The sequence below is a fragment of the Astyanax mexicanus genome, chromosome 15 (assembly GCF_023375975.1).
Source record: "Astyanax mexicanus isolate ESR-SI-001 chromosome 15, AstMex3_surface, whole genome shotgun sequence".
Classification (NCBI taxonomy): Eukaryota; Metazoa; Chordata; class Actinopteri; order Characiformes; family Acestrorhamphidae; genus Astyanax; species Astyanax mexicanus.
In genome coordinates, this window is record NC_064422.1 from 10,830,020 (window position 1) to 10,850,209 (window position 20,190).

General features: G+C 37.8%; 2 protein-coding genes across 7 annotated transcripts in view; both read left to right on the plus strand.

Annotated features, from left to right (window-relative positions):
- Positions 1–736: 736 nt before the first annotated feature.
- On the plus strand, positions 737–13,438 carry LOC103035736 (dnaJ homolog subfamily C member 7). Of its 2 annotated transcripts, none has more exons than XM_007248739.4 (14): positions 737–873; positions 4,112–4,200; positions 4,593–4,717; positions 4,921–5,034; positions 5,425–5,499; positions 6,275–6,393; positions 6,565–6,718; positions 7,358–7,522; positions 8,982–9,073; positions 9,172–9,245; positions 9,540–9,686; positions 10,091–10,240; positions 11,272–11,337; positions 11,453–13,438. In XM_007248739.4, the coding sequence occupies exons 1-14, from the start codon at positions 767–769 to the stop codon at positions 11,488–11,490; spliced, it is 1,515 nt and encodes a 504-aa protein (XP_007248801.1). In that variant the 5' UTR covers positions 737–766; the 3' UTR covers positions 11,491–13,438. The 2 variants fall into 2 exon arrangements, with proteins under 2 accessions (XP_007248801.1, XP_049320417.1); XM_049464460.1 differs by lacking the exon at positions 737–873 and adding an exon at positions 1,643–2,900.
- Positions 13,439–14,706: 1,268 nt separating this feature from the next.
- Positions 14,707–20,190, plus strand: part of LOC103023371 (ATP-citrate synthase) — a 31,759-nt gene continuing 26,275 nt past the window's right edge. For all 5 annotated transcript variants that reach the window (XM_049464435.1, XM_049464438.1, XM_049464439.1 and 2 more), the window contains exon 1: positions 14,707–14,846. The gene's annotated coding sequence lies outside the window, so the exon portion shown is untranslated. The remainder of the gene's footprint in view (positions 14,847–20,190) is intronic.

The window sequence follows — 20,190 nt, forward strand, 5'->3', positions numbered from 1 at the left end:
AGTATAACAGTGTAAGAGTGTAACAGTATATGAGTGTGAGAGTATGAGAATGTAACAGTGTAAAAGTGTAACAGTGTGAGAGTGTAACAGTATGAGTGTAACAGTATAAAGGTGTAACAGTATAAGAGTGTAACTGTGTAGAAATGTGAGAGTGTACCAGTATATGAGTGTGAGAGTATGAGTGTAAGAATGTAACAGTGTATGAGTGTAACAGTGTGAGAGTGTAACAGTATGGGTGTAAGAGTATGAGTGCAATGGTGTAACAGTGTAAGACTGTAACAGTGTAAGTGTGTGAGTGTGAGAATATGTGTGAAAGTGTAAGAGTGTAACAGTGTGAGCATTACAGTGTGAGTGTTACAGTGTAACAGTATGAAAGTGTGAGAGTGTAAGAACATAATGTAACAGTATAAGAGTGTGAGAGTGTAACAGTGTAACAGTATAAGAATGTAACAATGTAAGAGTGCAAAAGTATTACAGTGTAACAATAAAATAGTGTAACAGTGTGAGAGTATAAGAGTGTAACAGTGTAAGAGTGTAACAATAAAATAGTGTAACAGTGTGAGAGTATAAGGGTGTAACAGTGTAAGAGTGTAACAATAAAATAGTGTAACAGTGTGAGAGTATAAGAGTGTAACAGTGTAAAACTATAAGATTGTAACAGTGTAAAAGTGTAAAAAGGTGAAACTCCTGAATGAAACTACCTTTTGTACAGGTGACGTCATGATGCAGCCCTGTGTGTTTTCACGCGGTGACGCAGCGGCGCCGGATGTTCGGGGTGTTTTTTCGCCCTGAGAAGATCAACATGGCAGCTGTGGAGTGTGATCTGCCTGGGGAACCGGAGAGTATGATCACGGAGCCGGAGGATCTGGAGAGGTGCTGAACCCTGCCGGACTTTAACTCACTTTAACCCGGTTTAACACAGATTCTGACCCGGCCGTGCTGCTCTGTAGCCCGGGCTGATCCCCGGGACTGGAGCTCCAGCGGTCTCGGGGTTTAACCGATCCGGCGAGGCCGCTGTTCCGCCGCTCTGACCGGTTCAGTTATCTGTAGCCCAGCTTAGTTTAGCTTAGTTAGGGTAATGTTTTGTGGTGAGGTCTTGTGTGAATGTGTGCTGCGGGTTTGGGTTTAGGCAGAACCCTGAACTCCGGTTCTGAGTTGTAACCGGGTTTCTGCTGGATTTCTCTATAGGGTTTTGTTTGATAAACCAGGTCCGGCTCGGTGGAACAGCTGACAGTCCATTTTACGGTGGTTATTTATCCTTAAAACGACTTTAAATGGTTTACCGGTCTGTGTGGTTCAGTTTCGGTTCGCTGCTGCTGCGCTAAGTGTTCTAGAGGCTTCTGCGGACTTTGTGGCCTGATCTAGCTCTGATAGCACACATGCTAACCATGCTAGTGCTCGCTAACTCTCCATGCTGGCTAGCTAGTGGTTGCTTTATGGCCATGCTAACGATAGCTAGCTAGTTAGGTTAGCCCAATAACAATGCTAGGTTAGCTGGTGTTAGTTAGCTAAATAACCATTCTTGTTGCTAGTGTTGGCTAAACAATGCTAGGTTAGCTAGATAGGTAACGTTAGTGTTTGCTAAATGACCATAGTAGTGTTGGCTAGCTAGCTAAATAACAATTTTAGGTTAGCTAGTTAGCTAACTAGCTAAAACATGATTATGTGATCTGCCAACTAGCCAATGCCTTTGTTGGTTCATGGACCATACTAGTGTGAAGCTACCAAACTAACCATTCTAGCTAGTGTTGTTAGCTAGCTTATTTTAACGAAATACCCATGCTACTAGCTGGTGTTGGCTAAATAACAATGCTAGGTTAACTGGCAAAATCTCAATTCTATGTTAGCTAGCGTTAGCTAGCTAATGATTGCTAAATGACCACACTAGTGTTATCTAGCTAGCTAACTAGCTAAAGAATGTAATATGATTTGCTAACTTGTGACGCTTGTGTTGGTTAAATAACCATACTAGTGTGAAGCTGTCAAACTTAACAGGCTACCTAGTGTTGTTAGCTGACTAACCATTCTAGTATTAGCTAAATATCTATGCTAGTGTTACCTAGCCCTTAAATAACCATGCTACAATCTAGAGTTGGCTGAATATCAATGCTAGGTTGGTTGCTAAATGACAATGCTAGGTTAGCTGGCTTAATGACAATGCTAGGTTAGCTAGCTAGCTAAATAACCGTGCTAGTGTTACCTTACTAACGTAGCTAGCCTAATATCCATAATCATGTAATTTAGTTAAATAACCATCCTAGTGTGGTTTGCTAATTACCCATGCTGTTATCTAGCTAGCCAAGTAACCATGCTACAAAGGCCCTATGTTTTAAAGGATTTCAGTGTTTTATTAAACAAATGTTGGGTTTGTGACACTAGAGCATGTGAGAAGCTGAAGTCAGCATGCTGCAGATGACACTCTTCCATAAATAACAACAGCAACGTTTATTTATATTATTGAACCAGAATGAAATAATTACGTATTAGTCACAAGGTAGCAAGACAAAGTGTGTCACAAAGTAACTTCTAAAAGCTTAACAAGAAATATGTAAGAATTTCTTGTAGATTAGCTGAATTGCAGTAATAACCAAATAACATCTTTAAAGGTTCCCATATGGAGATATGAGTGGCATTGCAAGAAGCAGTGAAATCTGCAGAATCTGTGCCGAAAAAGGGTATAAACACGACCACCACAGTGCCAGCCTGTGACCTAGTAACGTTAAGCTGTGTGAAGCCTCAGACGAAATGACCCATTTCTGTGACCCACCACAGTGTCTGAGAGTGTGTGTAGTGGCCACTCTCGATTTGTGCTGCCCAATGTGCCAGCCTGGCATCAGAGCTCTGCGCGTACATTTGGTCATGCCGTTTTACCTGGGTGGCCGGAGGAAGTCTGTGGACAGGTGTGTTCTCACTGTTTTTTATTGTCGGGGAGGAGTGTCTTGTCAGGAGATTATGGTGGTGGTGGTGATGATGATGATGATGATGATGATGATGAAAGATGTACTCGCCTTTTAAAGTGGGCACGATGCTGCTACAGTCATTGGTGCCCGTTTGGGTGTAGGACACCATACTTTCCTTGCTCACTTACTTACTGTACAGAATTGCAAACACTGAACTGATTTTTCTGCAGTTTTGTCAAGAGACCTACTATTTTTTTGCTTTTGGCTGTTTTGAATATGGTGGCAGCAAAGATGAACAAATATTTATTTTCTTATTGAAAAGAAATGTAATTTTTCTGCCACTTTATTCCTCTGTCAATTTTACAGAATAATCAGACATTCTGGAGACCAGAAGGACTGAAATATCTGTCCTGTTTGTTGAGGGCATGTTGCTAAGGCTTTGTAGTGATTGCTGAATTAATGCTATTTTTTGGCTAAGCCGAGCGTTTTGGTGCAGCAGCAGATGTGTGTTTGAAGAGCGAAAACATCCATACAGATCTGTGTCACTAGGAAATGCAAACAATAGCTGGAAATCTCACAATTTCTAACTGTTTTTTAAAGCAACTTGTATTGCTTTTGTAATTTACATTGTTTAAAACAAAACTAAGCAGAAAATGCAAATAAAAAGGACAGAAATCATCATAGGGTAGGGTAGAAACCTTTAAATGTAAAAGATAAATAAATTAGGTTACATTTTACTTTATTTATCTTTTATATTCTTGATGTTCTTTACGGAAAGAAACACAGTACTATACACTATACTATACAGTACTATAAGTTCTCAGACCAGCCAAATTAATATCAAATTATCTCTCTCTCTTTCTCTTTTTCTCTTTCTCTCTGTTTCTTCAGTATTTTTCACACATTTTAGCTGCATGTCTTAGTAAAAAAGTGTTCAGCCATGAGATAAATAATGTCAATGTTTTACCTATTAAAAGACTGTGGGATACTTTTTAAGTTTTTTTTTTTTTCAAAATCTAAACATTTAAATACATAACGATAAATTCAGCAGTCAGAATGAGCTGCTGGTCAATAAATTTAATGACAAAGTATCCTCTCACCTGTATTGTGTTTGTTAACGTGAGTCCTGAATGGAGTTACTCAACCATGGAAACTCTCCATTCCAAGTTTTTGCTTTCACTGTGTTGTTTGCTTGTGCTCTTCATTTTCAGGGAGGCGGAAACTTTCAAGGAGAAGGGAAATGCCTTTTACGTTAAGAAAGACTACTCAGAAGCCTTCAATTACTACACAAAGGCCATTGGTGAGTTCTGGGAACTGAAGTATGCTGTTGAAATGAATTTGCAGGGATAAACACTGTATGATAATGCTCAAAAACATTATATTACTCATAATATTTTAAAAATAATGTTGGATTTTAAAACTGCTGTCACAAGCTCTTAATACACTGATTTAATTCAGAGTTAGTTACACTACCTTCAATAACCAGGATGGAACTTGCTGCCTGTAATGAAACATGCAGTTGGTCAGTGTTTAAGGTGTGAATGTATCAGCAGTACACTTAAGACCCAAGTAGATTATTTATCACAATACTGTAGTGAATCTCAGCCTTAATAAATCATATTTATGTCATATTGATCACCTACAGTGAAGGTGTATTATGGAAACAGTGATGTTTGTTAATCACTTTGACAGATGCGAGCCCTAAGAATGCCAGTTATTACGGTAACCGCGCTGCCACCCTGATGATGCTGAGCCGTTTTCGGGAGGCGCTGGAGGACTCCCAGCAGGCTGTGCGACTTGACGAATGCTTCACGAAAGTAAGAGATAAGGCAATCATTGCCGGTATTAAAGAAAAAGTTTTTCTGACTTTATAGCAATAACTGCGAAATAGCACATTAATTAATTCATTTTAACAGTAGTCATGTATTTAATTTTAGTCATGTTTAACATCACTAAAATTAGATATAAATATGTTGCACAGTTTATTATGCTTCTGATTCAGTCTGCTGAATTTTTACAGGGCCATCTAAGAGAAGGAAAGTGCCATCTGTCGTTAGGAAATGCCATGGCTGCCAGCCGCTGCTTTCAGAAGGTCCTGGAATTGGATCCCACCAACACTCAGGCCTTACAGGAGGTAATATTTTAAGGAATAGTAGTACACACTGAACACTCTGATTTTACGGTGTCAAAATGTCTTTAATTTCTTCGTGAATAAAATAAATAGTTTGGTCATACTTGGTAATTTTGTTAACACTGAATGGAGCTAGTCGTTGGAGTAATGCTAATCAGAGAGAAATTACTTTCAGTACTGCTTTAACAAGTAGAAGTTAGCACTAAAATTAATATACTAGTGCTAACATTAATATACTAATGCAAAGACACATTATTTGGACACCGAGCATGTCTTGGCCAATCAGTGACCTCAAAATGGAAAGCTGAGGATGTGCAGTGCTATCATTCGAATAAGGATGATTTTTTTTTTTTTTTTTTAATGGATGTTCTATAATTATTTTTTTTTTTACAGCATAAGAATGCAGCAGCTCTGTTGGAGTACGAGAAAATGGCTGAGTTTGGATTTGAGAAGAGGGATTTCAGAAAGGTAATTAAACAGCATTGTTTCCAGATTCATGTTTATTTCATGTACAGATTATTTGAGTTGAGTGTGTATATTACCTATAGTTATCATTATATAAATGCTTGGTTGTGTAAATTATTGTTAATGGCTGTATCAGGTGAGCTGGTTGTGGAACTGAACACATTCACACGCTGTCTGGGGGAATCTATGAGAAAACTGGAACTGTACAATACTTCTTTATTTTATTATTATTATTATTATTTTTTACTTATTGTGTTGAGGATCAAGTAATAGTCAATATTTTACAGTCAGGCCTTATAAAGGTTGATTACGTACACATTCTCATTGACGGTAAAATACACTTAAATTAATGAAATATAGTTGCAGTGCTCCTAAAGCATTATTAACATTGCTGGAGTCATTGCTTAACAATATATTTTCTTGTAGTTTTAGGCTGTGTGTTATTTTTGAACCAGTTTAGTTATAGCTTGTGCAACTTGAACTGCACAAAAGGTATTTACTAATTCTTTTTAATTGTCCCAATCACAAGTTTGGACATAATGGGAAATAAACCAATCAGTGTGTCACTTGCCATTCCCTTTAAGAGCCAGGTGTGCTTTGACATTGGCAGATTGCTATTTTAACAGCACAGCGCTTCTGTGCTTCATAGCAGAGGAAACTGAGCTGCTCGTTCACGCTGTGAAGGTGAATGAGCAGCTCATTTACAGGAAGAACAATGTTATTTTATTGTGTTTTGTTTATTGTTTATTGTTCATTTCTCCTCTTGTGTGATGTGTAGGTGGTTTTTTGCATGGACCGGGCGCTGGAGTTTGCTGGAGCCTGTCATAAATTCAAAATCATGAAGGCAGAGTGTTTGGCTTTGCTGGGAAGATACCCTGAAGCCCAGTCTGTTGCCAGGTAATGTACTTACTGTAATTTAAATGGTGGACATCAGTGGCGCACATATAATTTGTTATTGGTGGACTTGAAAAAATGTTCTCATTCCATTAGTTGATACAGATTGAATTAATGTGGGCTGATTTTCTAAGGGTGCTTTTACACCTACTGTTTTTTCTCCCCATCTCTCAGTGATATCCTCAGAATGGACTCCACTAATGCTGATGCCCTCTATGTGCGAGGTCTGTGCCTTTATTACGAGGACTGCATTGAGAAGGCCGTTCAGTTTTTCATCCAGGCCCTGCGCATGGCACCCGATCACGAGAAAGCTCGATTAGCCTGCAGAGTAAGTCACTCTCTTTCAGCAGTGTTCTCTCAGGCTCAGCTGTAGTAACAGTCTGATACTGATTATCTGACTGTGCTTTTATCAGTGTTCAATAAGCTTTCACACAGTACACAATTCTGGCTGGTTTGTATCTATATGGCTTATCTTATGCCATGTGCTCATGCTCACTTTTGACTGGTCTAAAGTCAGTGCAGTTTTTTTTTCCCACAAAATCTTACAGCACTTCATGCTTCCCTCTGCTACTGACAACTTTTATGGAGCTGCGTATTTCATTTTCCAGCAGGACCTGGCAAACTGCCCACCATGCCAAATGTACCAATTCGTCTTATATAATATTCTAAACTTCTGAGACACTGATTTTTGGGTTTTTATTGGCTGTGAGCCATAATCATCCACAATAAAATAAATAAAATAGATAAAAATAAAATAGATCACTCCGTGTATAATACATCTATATGAGTCTTTATGAGTTAAATATTTTTAACTGAATTACCTGAAATAAAGTAACTTTTCAATGATATTTATTTTTTTTAGATGCACTAGTATGTAACTATTAGTACTGTTTGTCAACTTGTGATTGTGTCTAGGTGCAGCATCTACAGTATGTTCTGTAATTATTGTGTGGTGTTTTCTGTTCAGAATGCTAAAGCTCTGAAGGCGAAGAAAGAAGAGGGTAATAATGCCTTTAAGGATCGTGATTATGATGCTGCATATCAGCTGTACTCAGAGGCCCTGACCATCGACCCAAACAACATCAAAACAAACGCCAAGCTCTACTGCAACAGAGCCACAGCCGGAGTCAAGGTGTGTGGGCTGTTTTTGTGTTCCTGTTGTTTCCATAATGCTTTGTAACGATGAGTTGTGAACTCATCTGCCTTTAAATTTTAGCAAGAGAAATTCTTGATATTGATAAAATTTTATTTTATTACATTTTAGAATATAAATTGAATTTAGTTTAATCTAGTAGTTTGAGAATCATCTAATTTGTTCCTTATTTAGACCATATTTAAGAATCTCCTTTTCCAACGACTCTTCAAATTTGTACTGTATTTTTCGCACTATAAGGTGCTCTTAAATTCTTTTTATTTTCCCAAAAATCGACAGTGCTCCTTATGTATGAATTCTACCAGTCAGGTATTAAGGAGCAGTAAAGCCACTCCACTGAAGTACAGAGTTATGAGTTTTCAGTGAAGTTCCTCCAGCACTAAGGCTGGGTGCAGCAGTATTAGCATTAGCCGCTAACCGTAGCGCTAGCTCAGAGGTGAGTATATCAGACTAGTTTGCCGTGTTAAAAAATATGTGGGATGAATCACTAGCTGATAGCTCTCTGGGTTACCAGAACACGCAGGGTTCCTTAGTGTCTGTAGCACTGTCTGGTGGCAGTTACTTGCGCTAAGCTCTGCTAAAATATTGGAAATCTAAGCTTACTATAAATAAACGGAGGCACTTTATTCACCCAAATAAACAGTTTTCAGGAGAGAAATCTGTGTAGATTAACATCCAGCACTCGTTTAACTTTGAAATAAAATGTTTTAACTGTAATTTAAGAATTACAGTTTTCTTTACTTAGGCTCTTCCCCATTAGAAGGGAAACATGGCGACACCCCTGTTCCTTATTATTGTCACTTAAAAGGTGCCTTATATACGAAAATCTACTTTCATTGATAGTAGTGGAGAAATCTCGTAAAAAAAGATTTCTAAGTATTTTGACTGTATTGGCAGTTAAAGGAGAAATCTGGTGTAAAATGGACTTGAGGTGTAGTGAAACATGATAACGAGAACAAACTTTTGTTGAATTGCCCTCCTCCACCGTTCATCTCTATATTTCTGAACTCTTAAAACTTTATGAATATGAACTTGTTTTCTTTGCATTATTTGAGGTCTGAAAGCTCTGCATCTTTTTTATTTCAACCATTTCTAATTCTGCAAAGAAATGCTCTAAATGACAATATTTTTATTTGGAATTAGGGAGAAATGTTGTCTGTAGTTGAATAGAATACAACAATGTTCAGAAACTGAAGTGGTTTTAATTTTTTCCAGAGTATATACTATTTTTTTTATTTTTTTATTTACCTACTGCAGAATTACACACTGTGTGTATGGAGTTAGTTATTGAAGCACTGATTGATCATTTAGCATGACTGACTAAAATACTGTTCACACTTATATATGTGAACAAACATACAAATAAATACGATAGACCAGATCGCCATTATCTAATATTGTCAGATATTATCAAATGTGTGTTGTGCTTCTCTTACAGCTAAATAAACGGGAGCAGGCCATTGAGGACTGCAGCAGTGCCATCAAACTAGACGAGAGCTACATTAAAGCATATCTGAGGAGAGCTCAGTGGTGAGAGAATATTTATAATATATCTGCTTTGGATTAAATAGCGCAGCAACACAATGCTAATATAAGTGTGTGTATATATGTTTGTGTGCGTTTTGTAGCTATATGGACATGGAGCAGTATGAGGAAGCTGTTCGGGACTACGAGAAAGTCTACCATACAGAAAAGACGAAAGGTAAAAAATTATATTAAAGGAAATTAGTCTTTGTGTGTACTGAGGGCTATAAGTCATGGGTGTGAGTGGTGGGCAGTGGGTCGTGAGCCGGGGTGGGTTAGGGGCAGAGTCAGCTCTTCAGATTTTGGCATTTTGTTTTGGGGTTTACTACTCTGGTTCACTATAATGTTATAAGAGTAATAAATAGTCAGTAATCAGTAATAAATCTTTGAATCTGAAATCCTAATTAATTAATTTGTTCATTTTTGCTTAACATGGTGGTTTTCTTTCTCTCTGTTCTATGATTTCTTTCAGAACATAAAACTCTGTTGAAGACCGCTCAGTTAGAACTAAAGAAAAGCAAAAGAAAAGACTACTATAAGGTCCTCGGAGTCAACAAGGCTGCAACAGAGGATGAGATAAAGAAAGCGTACCGGAAACGAGCCCTCATGCACCACCCAGGTAAAAAACACACCCACACTCACTAACTCACGCACTCACTCACTCACTCAGACTTCTGTAGCTTCACTCTACACTAACTTTATTTCAGGTAAATTAAAATAGCCTAGAAATAGCTTAATTTTGCCGAAATATATTTTATTCATGTTTATATACAGTTATATATCAGCAGACATGTATAAAGTACTGTAAAGTGACTTGAGTAGAAGTTGAATTGTTATTTAAGCTCCACACTTAAGTTGAAGTACTTAAATATAAAAATAAAAAAATCTTTGTACTGAAGAATTGGCCATTAAAGTACTGCACATTGGCTGTCCAAAACCAGAACTGATGGGCCCAGCTCTCCAATATCTTAATCCATCACTCAAACTGTTGATTTTCCTGTGATTTATTTTTTTTTTTTTTAGATCGGCACAGTGGAGCGAGTGCTGAGGTGCAGAAGGAGGAGGAGAAAAAGTTTAAGGAAGTGGGCGAGGCCTTCACCGTGCTCTCCGACCCCAAGAAGAAATCTCGCTACGACAGCGGCCAAGACCTGGAAGACGATATGGGGATGGGAGGTCAGTTCTGGTCTCTATGTATCTCTGTTCAGCAATAAGCAGTAATGTGTACTGGCAAGAACTTGAGTTGATAAGCATCACGATACAGGGGTTATGATTCAATATATCGCAGTATATTGCAGTGATACTGTATGCCAGGGGTCTGCCATTAAGTTTGGCCGTGGGTCAGATATTTTCCAAGCCATTACGTGGCCACAAAAAATAATAATAATTATGTTTTGGAAAATGAAGTGTAATGGGATGGAGTGCTACAGACTAGTAGCTCTTCAGCCCAGAGGGTTGTTGAACATAACTGCAGAACAGTTGATCTCAAAGCAGGTAAACCCAAGAAGAAAGAAAATTATTAAATAAATAAATAAACACACCGCTCCTCACACGGGATCGAACCCGTGTCGCCAGGGTCGCGCTCCAATTCTCTACCGCTGCCCCGCCTAGTGAATTGGGACACGAGCAGGTAAAAACACCCTTATAAGGGGAAAGGGAGCCCAAGAACGGTTGGAAAAAAAAGTGTTTTACATTCTTCAACCAGATTTATTTCACAACATGATTCGAATAAGTGTACAATTAAAAGCTAATTCATTAATTGAATTTAACTACATAAAATTACTTCAGAAGAAAAATTAAATCAGAAGTCTCTACAAGAGAGATAAAATACATGTACAGTTGGTTTAAACATTTGCAGAAAAAATTGTAAAATGTGTGTATAGTCACTGTCTTCATCTATGGCTTTTTTTTTTTTACATAATATGCATAATATGTAATATATTTGATTTAAATTCACGCTGTTTTCATGTGGTGACTGAGAAATCCCAGAATTGTTAGTTCACATGCACAAAAAATAGCTCTCTAAGTAAGACTTCTTAATCAGATTTGTATACCATACTCTGATCCAAGAAATTAAAGATGATATTTACATAAATGCATGAATAATCCGATATGTGCAGTAATGAATGTATTATTAAACTCATGTTAGTTTTCTCTCTTCGTGCAGTTCACACTTTGCTTACACATTTTCTTGTTTTTATCTCCAGATTTCGATGCCAACAACATCTTCAAGGCCTTCTTTGGTGGACCTCAGAACTTCAGCTTTGAATCAAGTCAGTAACCCTTTAATAGCTGAACAAATCCAAACCTTTTTCATATTTTAAAATCGTATAACGTTGCTGTATGATTAATACTGATTTCTTTTTTCTTTTTTTTTTTGGTTTTTAGATTCTGCACCTGGAAATTTCTTTTTCCAGTTTGGCTAAAGCGGAAAACTCCTGTTTGAGTCCATCAGCTCAGGAACCAGATGGAAGTTTTTTTTTTTGTTTAAGGTGTTTGTTTTTTTTATATAAAGAACTCTGCTCCAGTTTTCCCAGCATTTTTACTAAAAAAAATGATTCATTACATCACTCACTCACCCATTACCCAGAGTTCACCTAAACCTCTCTCTCTCGTCCTCTGCAGGCCTACAGTAACTGTTTTCACTTGTCTGATCATTTACTGGCCTGTTGGAAGAAGCTTGAAAATACTTTTGTTTGTTTGTTTGTTTTTTTAACAAAAATGAAAAAGAATAAAAATAAATAGAATGTAAGATTAGGTATGGATGAATTTAGAAAAGGTGAGGGAGGTAAAGATGCTCTCTCTCTCTATCTCTCTCTCTCTCTCTCTCTCTCTCTCTCTCTCTCTCTCTTTCTCTGAGCCACATGGACGAGTTGTCAAAGGTGAACAGCAGCAGCAGCAGATGGACGTTTCAGGCTTGTGTTTTTGCGCAGTGTAAATATGAACACTTTTTTTTTTATTAAAATGGAAATGCTTCAGCTGTTTTCAGCCTAATCTCTGTTATATTGATTACTATGGACAGAAACTCTTTTTGGAGATTTGTTCATCATATTAATTATTCATGTAGTATTGCCCAGGAAATTTGACCAATTTTATTAAAGAACAGATTCACTGAGAAAATCTGCAATATCAAAAAATAATTACATTCTATATTATATTATAAGGACATAAATATTGATTATGTGTATTAAATTAAATTTAATGTACAATAAATTGCCATTTTTTTAAAGATTCTTTTTTATTTTTATATGATAAGTCTTGGTCTTGTTTCAATACTAAAAGTTTTGACTCAGACTTATCTTATAAAATAAAGCCGTTGTTAAGCTTTTTAAGATCTGTACTGATAAAACTCAGCCTCTTTTGTCTGTTATATGCATATTTTGAGTTTTTAATGCATCACTGTCCCTAGTAATAGAGATTGGGTTGAAAAACGCTGGATTATTCTTTAAAACCACCTCCGCTGTCCTCTCTGCTACCAAAGCTGTCCGCACTCAGGGCTCCTCTGGGCTACGTTGTGGCCATGCGGTTCATAACCCCTGTACATAATAGATTATACATATGTATACGCGATGTGTATAACATCAGTTTTAATATGTAGTACAAGTTAGTGTAACCCACTGGTGCTACTTTTGACCACACAGACTATTGTTGTGTCCAGTGTGTCTAAAACGGCTCGTGATTAAAAACAGGACTTGATTCCGTGTTTTAGATCATAAGGAACCCTGTAACTGTGGGCGTTTCCGGTCCATTGTGGTGCACTCCTGTCTTTTTTTTTGGGTAACGTTAAAGAAATTGGTCAGTTAAAGTTATGCTAATGTTGCCAACGTTGAATAAAAGTCAGTAGCAACTAATTATAGCATAACATTTATGAACTCATGCTAATGCTAATGCTAATGACTTTTATTCTCCAAACAAAATGTTAGCGTATCTATAAACCGCCCCGGATGCACACACGCGCTCATGGACATGGACGGGGTCTCTCTCTTCCTCCTGTGTGGCTTTATTGGTTCATTTTACTGGAATGTAAAGTTTTGCTCGTGTTCATAATGGATTATCTTTTAATCTATTCTAGTTTTTGGTCGTATGTTTGTATTTATTGTACAGTGATACGGAAAGCTACAGCTAGCAGCTAGTCTCCCACGTTTTATAAACCTCAGAACACACGAAAAGGAGGAATAAGTGTTATGCAATTTGTCATTAGTATTTTTTTCTTTTTAAATAAAAACATTTCGGCCACTATGCAGTAAACTAAACTGGGCATGCTGCAGCGATAGAAGTCTGATAAATCAGGTTTTTATTTTCCTGTACATTGTCAAAAACTGAAAATGCTCACAATTTGTAAAGTCAAAATTGCCAATAAACTGTAAAAGCTCATTCTGCGTTTGTTTTGTTTGGTTTTTTTTGTGAAATTAAATGGCTTTTTAATGTGGAGGTTTTGATTGAAATTGCACTGCAAACAAATCAGATTTGCTTCAAATCTGGTGAAACTAGTCATAATCCTCTGTATTGAGTGTGCAGGTCTAGGGTTAGGGTTGTTTTGATTCTTGAAAGGCTGAAGGGGTAGGTTAGGGGGATTGTTAGGGGCAACTGTTTTTTAGAGGAACACTCAAACCAAAGGGCTATGACTATCATGGGCAAGATGGCACTGGCACAAACCACCAAAGAAACCCACAATTTTTGTGTTTTCCTTGTTAAAAATTATGATAACCACTATTACCATAGTTTAATGTGTAGTTTCAATGTTTTATGGCCAAATTCTTTATAACAAGCATAAGAAACATCTCTAGAAGTTTGTCTCAGTAGATAGCTAGCTAACTTTCATGCTCCACCTTAATTGGTGCAACAGAGGACAGAGGCTGCAGCATTTGTGGTGGAAAGGAAAAACTAAAAGATGATAAAAAAAAAGCTCATTTTAGCTCCTCATCACAGAGGAATTGAGGAAATTGAGGAATATTATCCATATGTTCACCATATAATTTATTCATGTAGTATTGCCCAAACAATTTTTGACTAATTTTATTAAAGCAAAAGATTTACTGGGAAAATCAACAATATTATTTTTTACTTAAGTTGCATTGCCTTAGTTTGATTAAAAATATTTTTGCAATGTTATTTATCAAAATATAGTTACATACTATATGATGTTTTCATGTATATATATATATATATATATATATATATATATATATATATATATATATATATATATATATATATATTATGTATAATAAATGAAACTGAATGTACGAAATATTGCCATATTTTTAAAGATTTTTTTATTTTTATCTTAAGAAAAATATCTCATTTCTGAAACTCCTAGTCTTGGTTGAAAACTAAGTCTACTAAAATTCTAGACTTGGACTTAACATATTCCGGTCTTGGTCTTGACTCTTAACTACTTAATGTTCCTTTAATAAGTAGTGGCCACGCATTAATATTATAATTTTTTTATTTTTTTACATGATGCAACCTTAGGGGCCCCGTTGTGTTCAGCAGCCAATCAGCATCGGCAGAGTCAGACAGGAGCCAATACGAATGTGAGTGTCACAAAGGAGCGACAAGCATGCGCAGATCTTGTGAGGAGCCAATGGGAAGGCGCGCTGTCAGACGGGAGCCAATGGGAAGGCGCGGAGTCAGATAACGCTATGGGGAGATGGTGAGGTGAGGGCAGGCTGGCTGTGCGGGACAGACTACAGCAGTTCGGCGGCGGTGTGCGGTACATGCTCGCGAAGAACCGGGCAGGGAACTTACCTGGAGTGTTTTACTGCTGTTTACCTGACAGGTGAGCTTCCGCTGAGCTGCAGGTGAGCCGCGTGGAGCTGGAGAGTTTATACTGAGCGCGGGCTGAGGAGTTTACAGCGCTCGAGCGCCGGACTCTGCTAACTTAACGCTAGCTGTAGCTGTAGCTGTAGTGAGATTAGCGGCTAGGCTAACTGTGCTTGCTGTTCTATCCGGATTTAGAAACAGTTTCAGGAGTCTGTTGGAGTTTAGTCCGGTTCTGAACCGGATTTAGACCCGAATTAATCCGTTTTACTCCCCTTCTGTTGTTCCTGTGTGTGGGTTGGACCCCCCCCAGTCCGCGGCCTGAGTGTGGGGGATGCGAGCCGGGCGGTGTGGATGCTGTGGGGGGGAGTTTGCTGTTGATGATGATGATGATGATGCTGTTTTTATTAATATTTTATTAATTTCCATTATAATTAAAACGTACAGCCAACAAGCTTTTTACAAGATAAACAAAGCACCGGCAAATTTAACACCATCATGTACCTTACAGCTCTGGATAAAAGAGACCCATTAAAAATGAATGTTTTTTATTTTATATTACCAAATTAAAAAAAACCTCAGGAATATAATCAAGAGGAAGATGGATGATCACAAGCCATCAAACCAAACTGAACTGCTTGATTTTTTTGCACCAGGAGTAAAGCAGCATAAAGTTATCCAAAAGCAGTGTGTAAGACTGGTTGAGGAGAACATGATGCCAAGTTGCTGTGATTAAAAAACAGGGTTGTTCCACCAAATATTGATTTCTGAACTCTTAAAACTTTATGAATATGAACTTGTTTTCTTTGCATTATTTAAGGTCTGAAAGCTCTGCATCTTTTTTGTTGATCTAAATGACAATATTTTTATTTGGAATTTGGGAAAATTGTAATCAGTAGTTTATAGTATAAAACAACAATGTTCATTTTACTCAGACATATATATAGCAAAATCAGAGAAACTGATTCAGAAATCTTTATAGCATTTTATATCTAACCTGTAATTTGCTTTATTAGAAAAAGTATTTAGCTACAGCTTTCTAAAAAATATTTTGAATAAGAACATTAAAAAAAATGCAAATTGAACAGTTCTGATCTATATCTATAAATTTAGCAAAATTACAATGACATGGGTAAATATTATGCATGCTTTTTAAACGTACTTTTCTGATTTTATTATAAATACAAAACGTATAATGGAGTGACCAGGCTGTCCTCCAAGAGATCTTCCCTAGGATAAGGCAGAAGTTTAAGCTTGGATCTGCTGCTGCTGCAGTTCTGAGCTGAAGTTTGAGGTGTTGTGCTCCAGTGTTAAACCGCAGTGTGAAGAAACGGGTGGAGAACAGGAACAGGAGGTGATGGAGTGGCTGGTAAACCTGGGTCAGCAGAAGTGGACAGCTCCTTCTGACCCCCTCTCCTCCTTCTCCTCCACAGACTGCACAGATGGAGCTTATTGGGGGGGATGGGGGTTGCAGTGTTATATCGATAATAACGTACACCGCCACCTGGATTTAACTAAGCGAATGATGTGGGGTTGGTTGATGCTGCAGTTGGTCTGCAGGTTTAGGTTCAGCAACAGTATGTGCTGAAAGAATGAGGTCAGCTGACTACCTGAATATACTGAATATAGACCAGATTATTCCATCAATGGATTTATTTCTTCTTCCCTGATGAACACGACCATATTCCAAGATGAACAATGCCAGGATTCATGGGTCTGGAATTGTGAAAGAGTTCAGGGTTCAGGGAGCATGAGATCATCATTTTCACACATGGATTGAGAGAGAGTTCACCACAGAGTCCAGATCTTAACCTCATTGAGAATCTTTGGGATGTGCTGGATGGAGAAGAGCTGCTTTGTGCAGTGGTCAGACTCTACCGTCATCAATGCTGCTGCAAGATCTTGGTGAAAAATGAATGCAACACTGGATTGAAATAAATATTGTGATATTGCAGAAGCTTATTGAAACAATGCCACAGTGAATGTGTGCTTCAATCAAAGCTAAAGGCGCTCCAACCAAATATTAGAGTGTGTGACCTTTTTAGGTGGTGATATTGTCCACACACTTTAAAAAAATAAAAATAAATTGGGTGTTCGAATATACATTTTTTGAAGATTTTCACAGATATCATCATATGTTGTAATTTCTACAGCATATTAATTTGTTACACTGTTATTATTTCATACAAAATGTATACACGCCATCAAACCAAGCTGAGCTGCTTGAATTTTTGCTCCAGGAGTGGCATAAAGTTATACAAAAGCAGTGTGAGAGACTGGTGGAGACCATGCCGAGACACATTAAAGTTGTGATTAAAGACCTGGGTTATTCTACCCAATTTACATCATTAGTAATATTGACCAGCCCTAACTACCCATCTTAAAACCATCCCATTGTCCCTGAGATGATGTTAGTTGGGAATTGAGAAGAGCTGCTTATCAAAACAGTATTTTGAATGTGATTCTTTCAGCTTTCTGGCTGCTGCTGTTTCTGTTCTCAAGGACTTTTAGTTTCCTGCAACATCCGGCTACAGTTTATCACACACACACACACTCTTGTGAGAGAGGAGTGAGGGAGGGTGTGTGTCGCCAGTGTCTTGGACAGGTGTTGCTGGTTAGACCGTGAAACCTTCAAGAACTGTTTGATGTTCTGTCTCATCCGTCTGCGTCCGCATGTCTGTCTGTCCATGTTCTGTATCTGTGTCTGCTCATCCCTCTGTTTTTTATCAGCGTCCGTCTGTCCATCCATCCATACTGTTTAACAGTTTTGTGTTCTTACCGTTCCTCAGAGAACCCGCTGTACCTCAGAGCTGCTATCTTTAGCCTTCAGTAATAGAACATAATGCCACACTAAGTATCAGTGTGGGTGATGGAATTTGTGGGAGTAGTGGTACACATACAGTGACGTGCAATAGTGTGGACACTCCTGGTTAGAATTAGTAATGTGTGACCAGTTCGGTGGAAAAAATGAGACCTTTGATTTTACCAAATTGAAAACCTCTGGAATATAACCAAAAGGAAGATGGATGATCACAAGCCATCAAACCACCAAACTGAACTGCTTGAATTTTTGCACCAGGAGTAAAGGCATAAAGTTATCCAAAAGCAGTGTGTAAGACTGGTGGAGGAGAACATGATACCAAGATGCATAAAAACTGTGGCTGAAAACCAGGATTATTCCACCAAATACGGATTTCTGAACTCTTAAAACTTTATGAAAATGATTTTTTTTTTTTTTTTTTTTTTTTTTTGCATTTTTTGAGGTTTAAAATCTCTGCGTCTTTTTTTTTTATTTTAGCCAATAAATGCGCTATATAACAATATTTTTATTTGGAATTTGGGAGAATGTTGTCTGTAGTTTATAGAATAAAACAACAATGTTCATTTTACTCAAACACAAACCTATAAATAGCAAAATCAGAGAAACTGATTCAGAAACTCAAGTGGTCTTATTTTTCCAGAGTTGTATATTGCTATATATTGCTGTCTATAAATGGCGTATTGTTGACAACGTAATGACATAATTTGGTCTAATATTTAATTTTATAGACACTTTTTTTTGTTTATTTAAGAAAAAAGGTTTTTCTTAAATATATTTTTCTTAAAAATATATGGAAATCCTTTTTATGGTTATATAGTACTTTATTCTTCCTCTCTTTTTACTGCATTGGACTGGGACCCTTTATCATTATTGGCAGATACTCAAAGTCTAATGACTCGGGACAAAGAAATGTGTTCAGAACATCCCTAATTATGGTATTATATTATATTATATTATATTATATTATTGTTTTTAATGCTTTCTAAAATTAGCTTAATGAAATGTTCATGACTCCAAAAAAAAGCACTAAGTTACTTACACTTTAGCTTCAAACAAGAAAGAGATAAGCTTTATTACAGTGTTTCTTCAGCCTTTTTTTTAGGACGTAGCTGAGCTGTGCTGTTCATCCGTTAGCTGATCTCACAGGGGTTTGACGTGATGATCTACAGCCCTGGTTTGTGTCCCCCTGTTCCTCTGGTTCCCCTGGTTTCTGTGGTTTCCTGTTTGGCCGGATTGTTTGGTGTGTAGTAAGTGTTGATGTGTGTGCTGACTGTTGCTGATGGTTCAGTGACGCAGAGTACAGTGATATTGCTCGGCTGGATTTGCAGGCAGAGCTCCAGCCCTCCCTCCCGCTCTGCCTTTTTTATCAGTCCTGAAGTCAGTTTCTGAGAGGAAAGCTAGTTGCTCACGCTGGCCTGCTTTAATACAGCAGCCTCAGTGTTGATGCAGTGCACGCGCTGAAGACTTGTGAGCAGCCAGTGGCCTTCTATTAACCATTAACCCAGCATCCGCGGTTCTGTTTTGCTGCCTGAACGAGCAGAGCGTGCTCCACAAACAGCGGCTCTGTGTTGACTGAAGGATGGGCTAGCTGGCCTCTAATGGGCTACAGAGATCCTTTTAGGCCTTGTGGAGGCGGATATGCTCTGTACAGACGTGTCAGAGCAGTTTAGAAAAAGTAGAGAAAAGGGTTAAAAAAAAAATTGTCACTGTTCTGATCTGTCAGATCAAACATCCTCATCCCCCCAATTATCTATAATTATGCCTAATATTTAACTGTATTTTTCACACTATAAAGGCACGCTGTATTATAAGGTACATTATCAATGAACATCTATTTTATGGTTTATTTTCATACTTAAGGCGCGTTTTAAGAGACACTATAAGGCACTTCTAATTCAGCAAGTCTCGCCGCAATGTGGTGGCGGGGAAGCTAATTAAGTTAATCAAAGCTAAGCTAAGTAAACAAGACTAATAAAAAAAAAGACTTTTTCTAAAGTCAAATGAGCGATAGATGTTAAACTACACAAATTTCTCTCCTGAAAACTGTTTATTTGGGTGAATTTATTCTGTTTATTTACAGTAAGATTAGATTCCCAGGTTTCTCTAGCGCTAAAGCTGGAGCATTAGCAATAGCGGGTTAGGAGCAGGCTACAGGCGTATAATACTTCTCTCTGAATGGGAAAATAGTGAGCACGGTTTGCGGATAATGCCAATGCTGCTCCAGAAGTGCTAGCTGGGGGTTAGGCGCAGGGGTTTACTGCTCCTTACATCCTGACTGGTTAAAAAAAAAGGAAAGGATTTTAAGTGCCCCTTATAGCACGAAAAATATGGTATTTTAATTTCCCATTTTTTCCATTTTCTCCCCAATTTACAAGGTCAATTACCCAACCCAGTCATTAGGACTCCCACATCACTAGTAATGCCCCAACACCAGGAGGGTGAAGACTAGCACATGCCTCCTCCGATACATGTGAAATCAGATTCCGCCTATTTTTGAACTGCTGCTGATGCAGCATTGCTGAGTAGCATCACAGCGCTAACG

Excerpts from the sequence above, each read along its gene's own strand:
- LOC103035736 (XM_049464460.1), top strand. The coding sequence starts at position 2,746 with ATGACCCATTTCTGTGACCCACCACAGTGTCTGAGAGTGTGTGTAGTG. Across the intron at positions 5,500-6,274 it reads AGAAGAGGGATTTCAGAAAG|GTGGTTTTTTGCATGGACCG; the intron begins GTAATTAAACAG and ends TGTGATGTGTAG. Across the intron at positions 10,241-11,271 it reads AGACGATATGGGGATGGGAG|ATTTCGATGCCAACAACATC; the intron begins GTCAGTTCTGGT and ends TTTTATCTCCAG.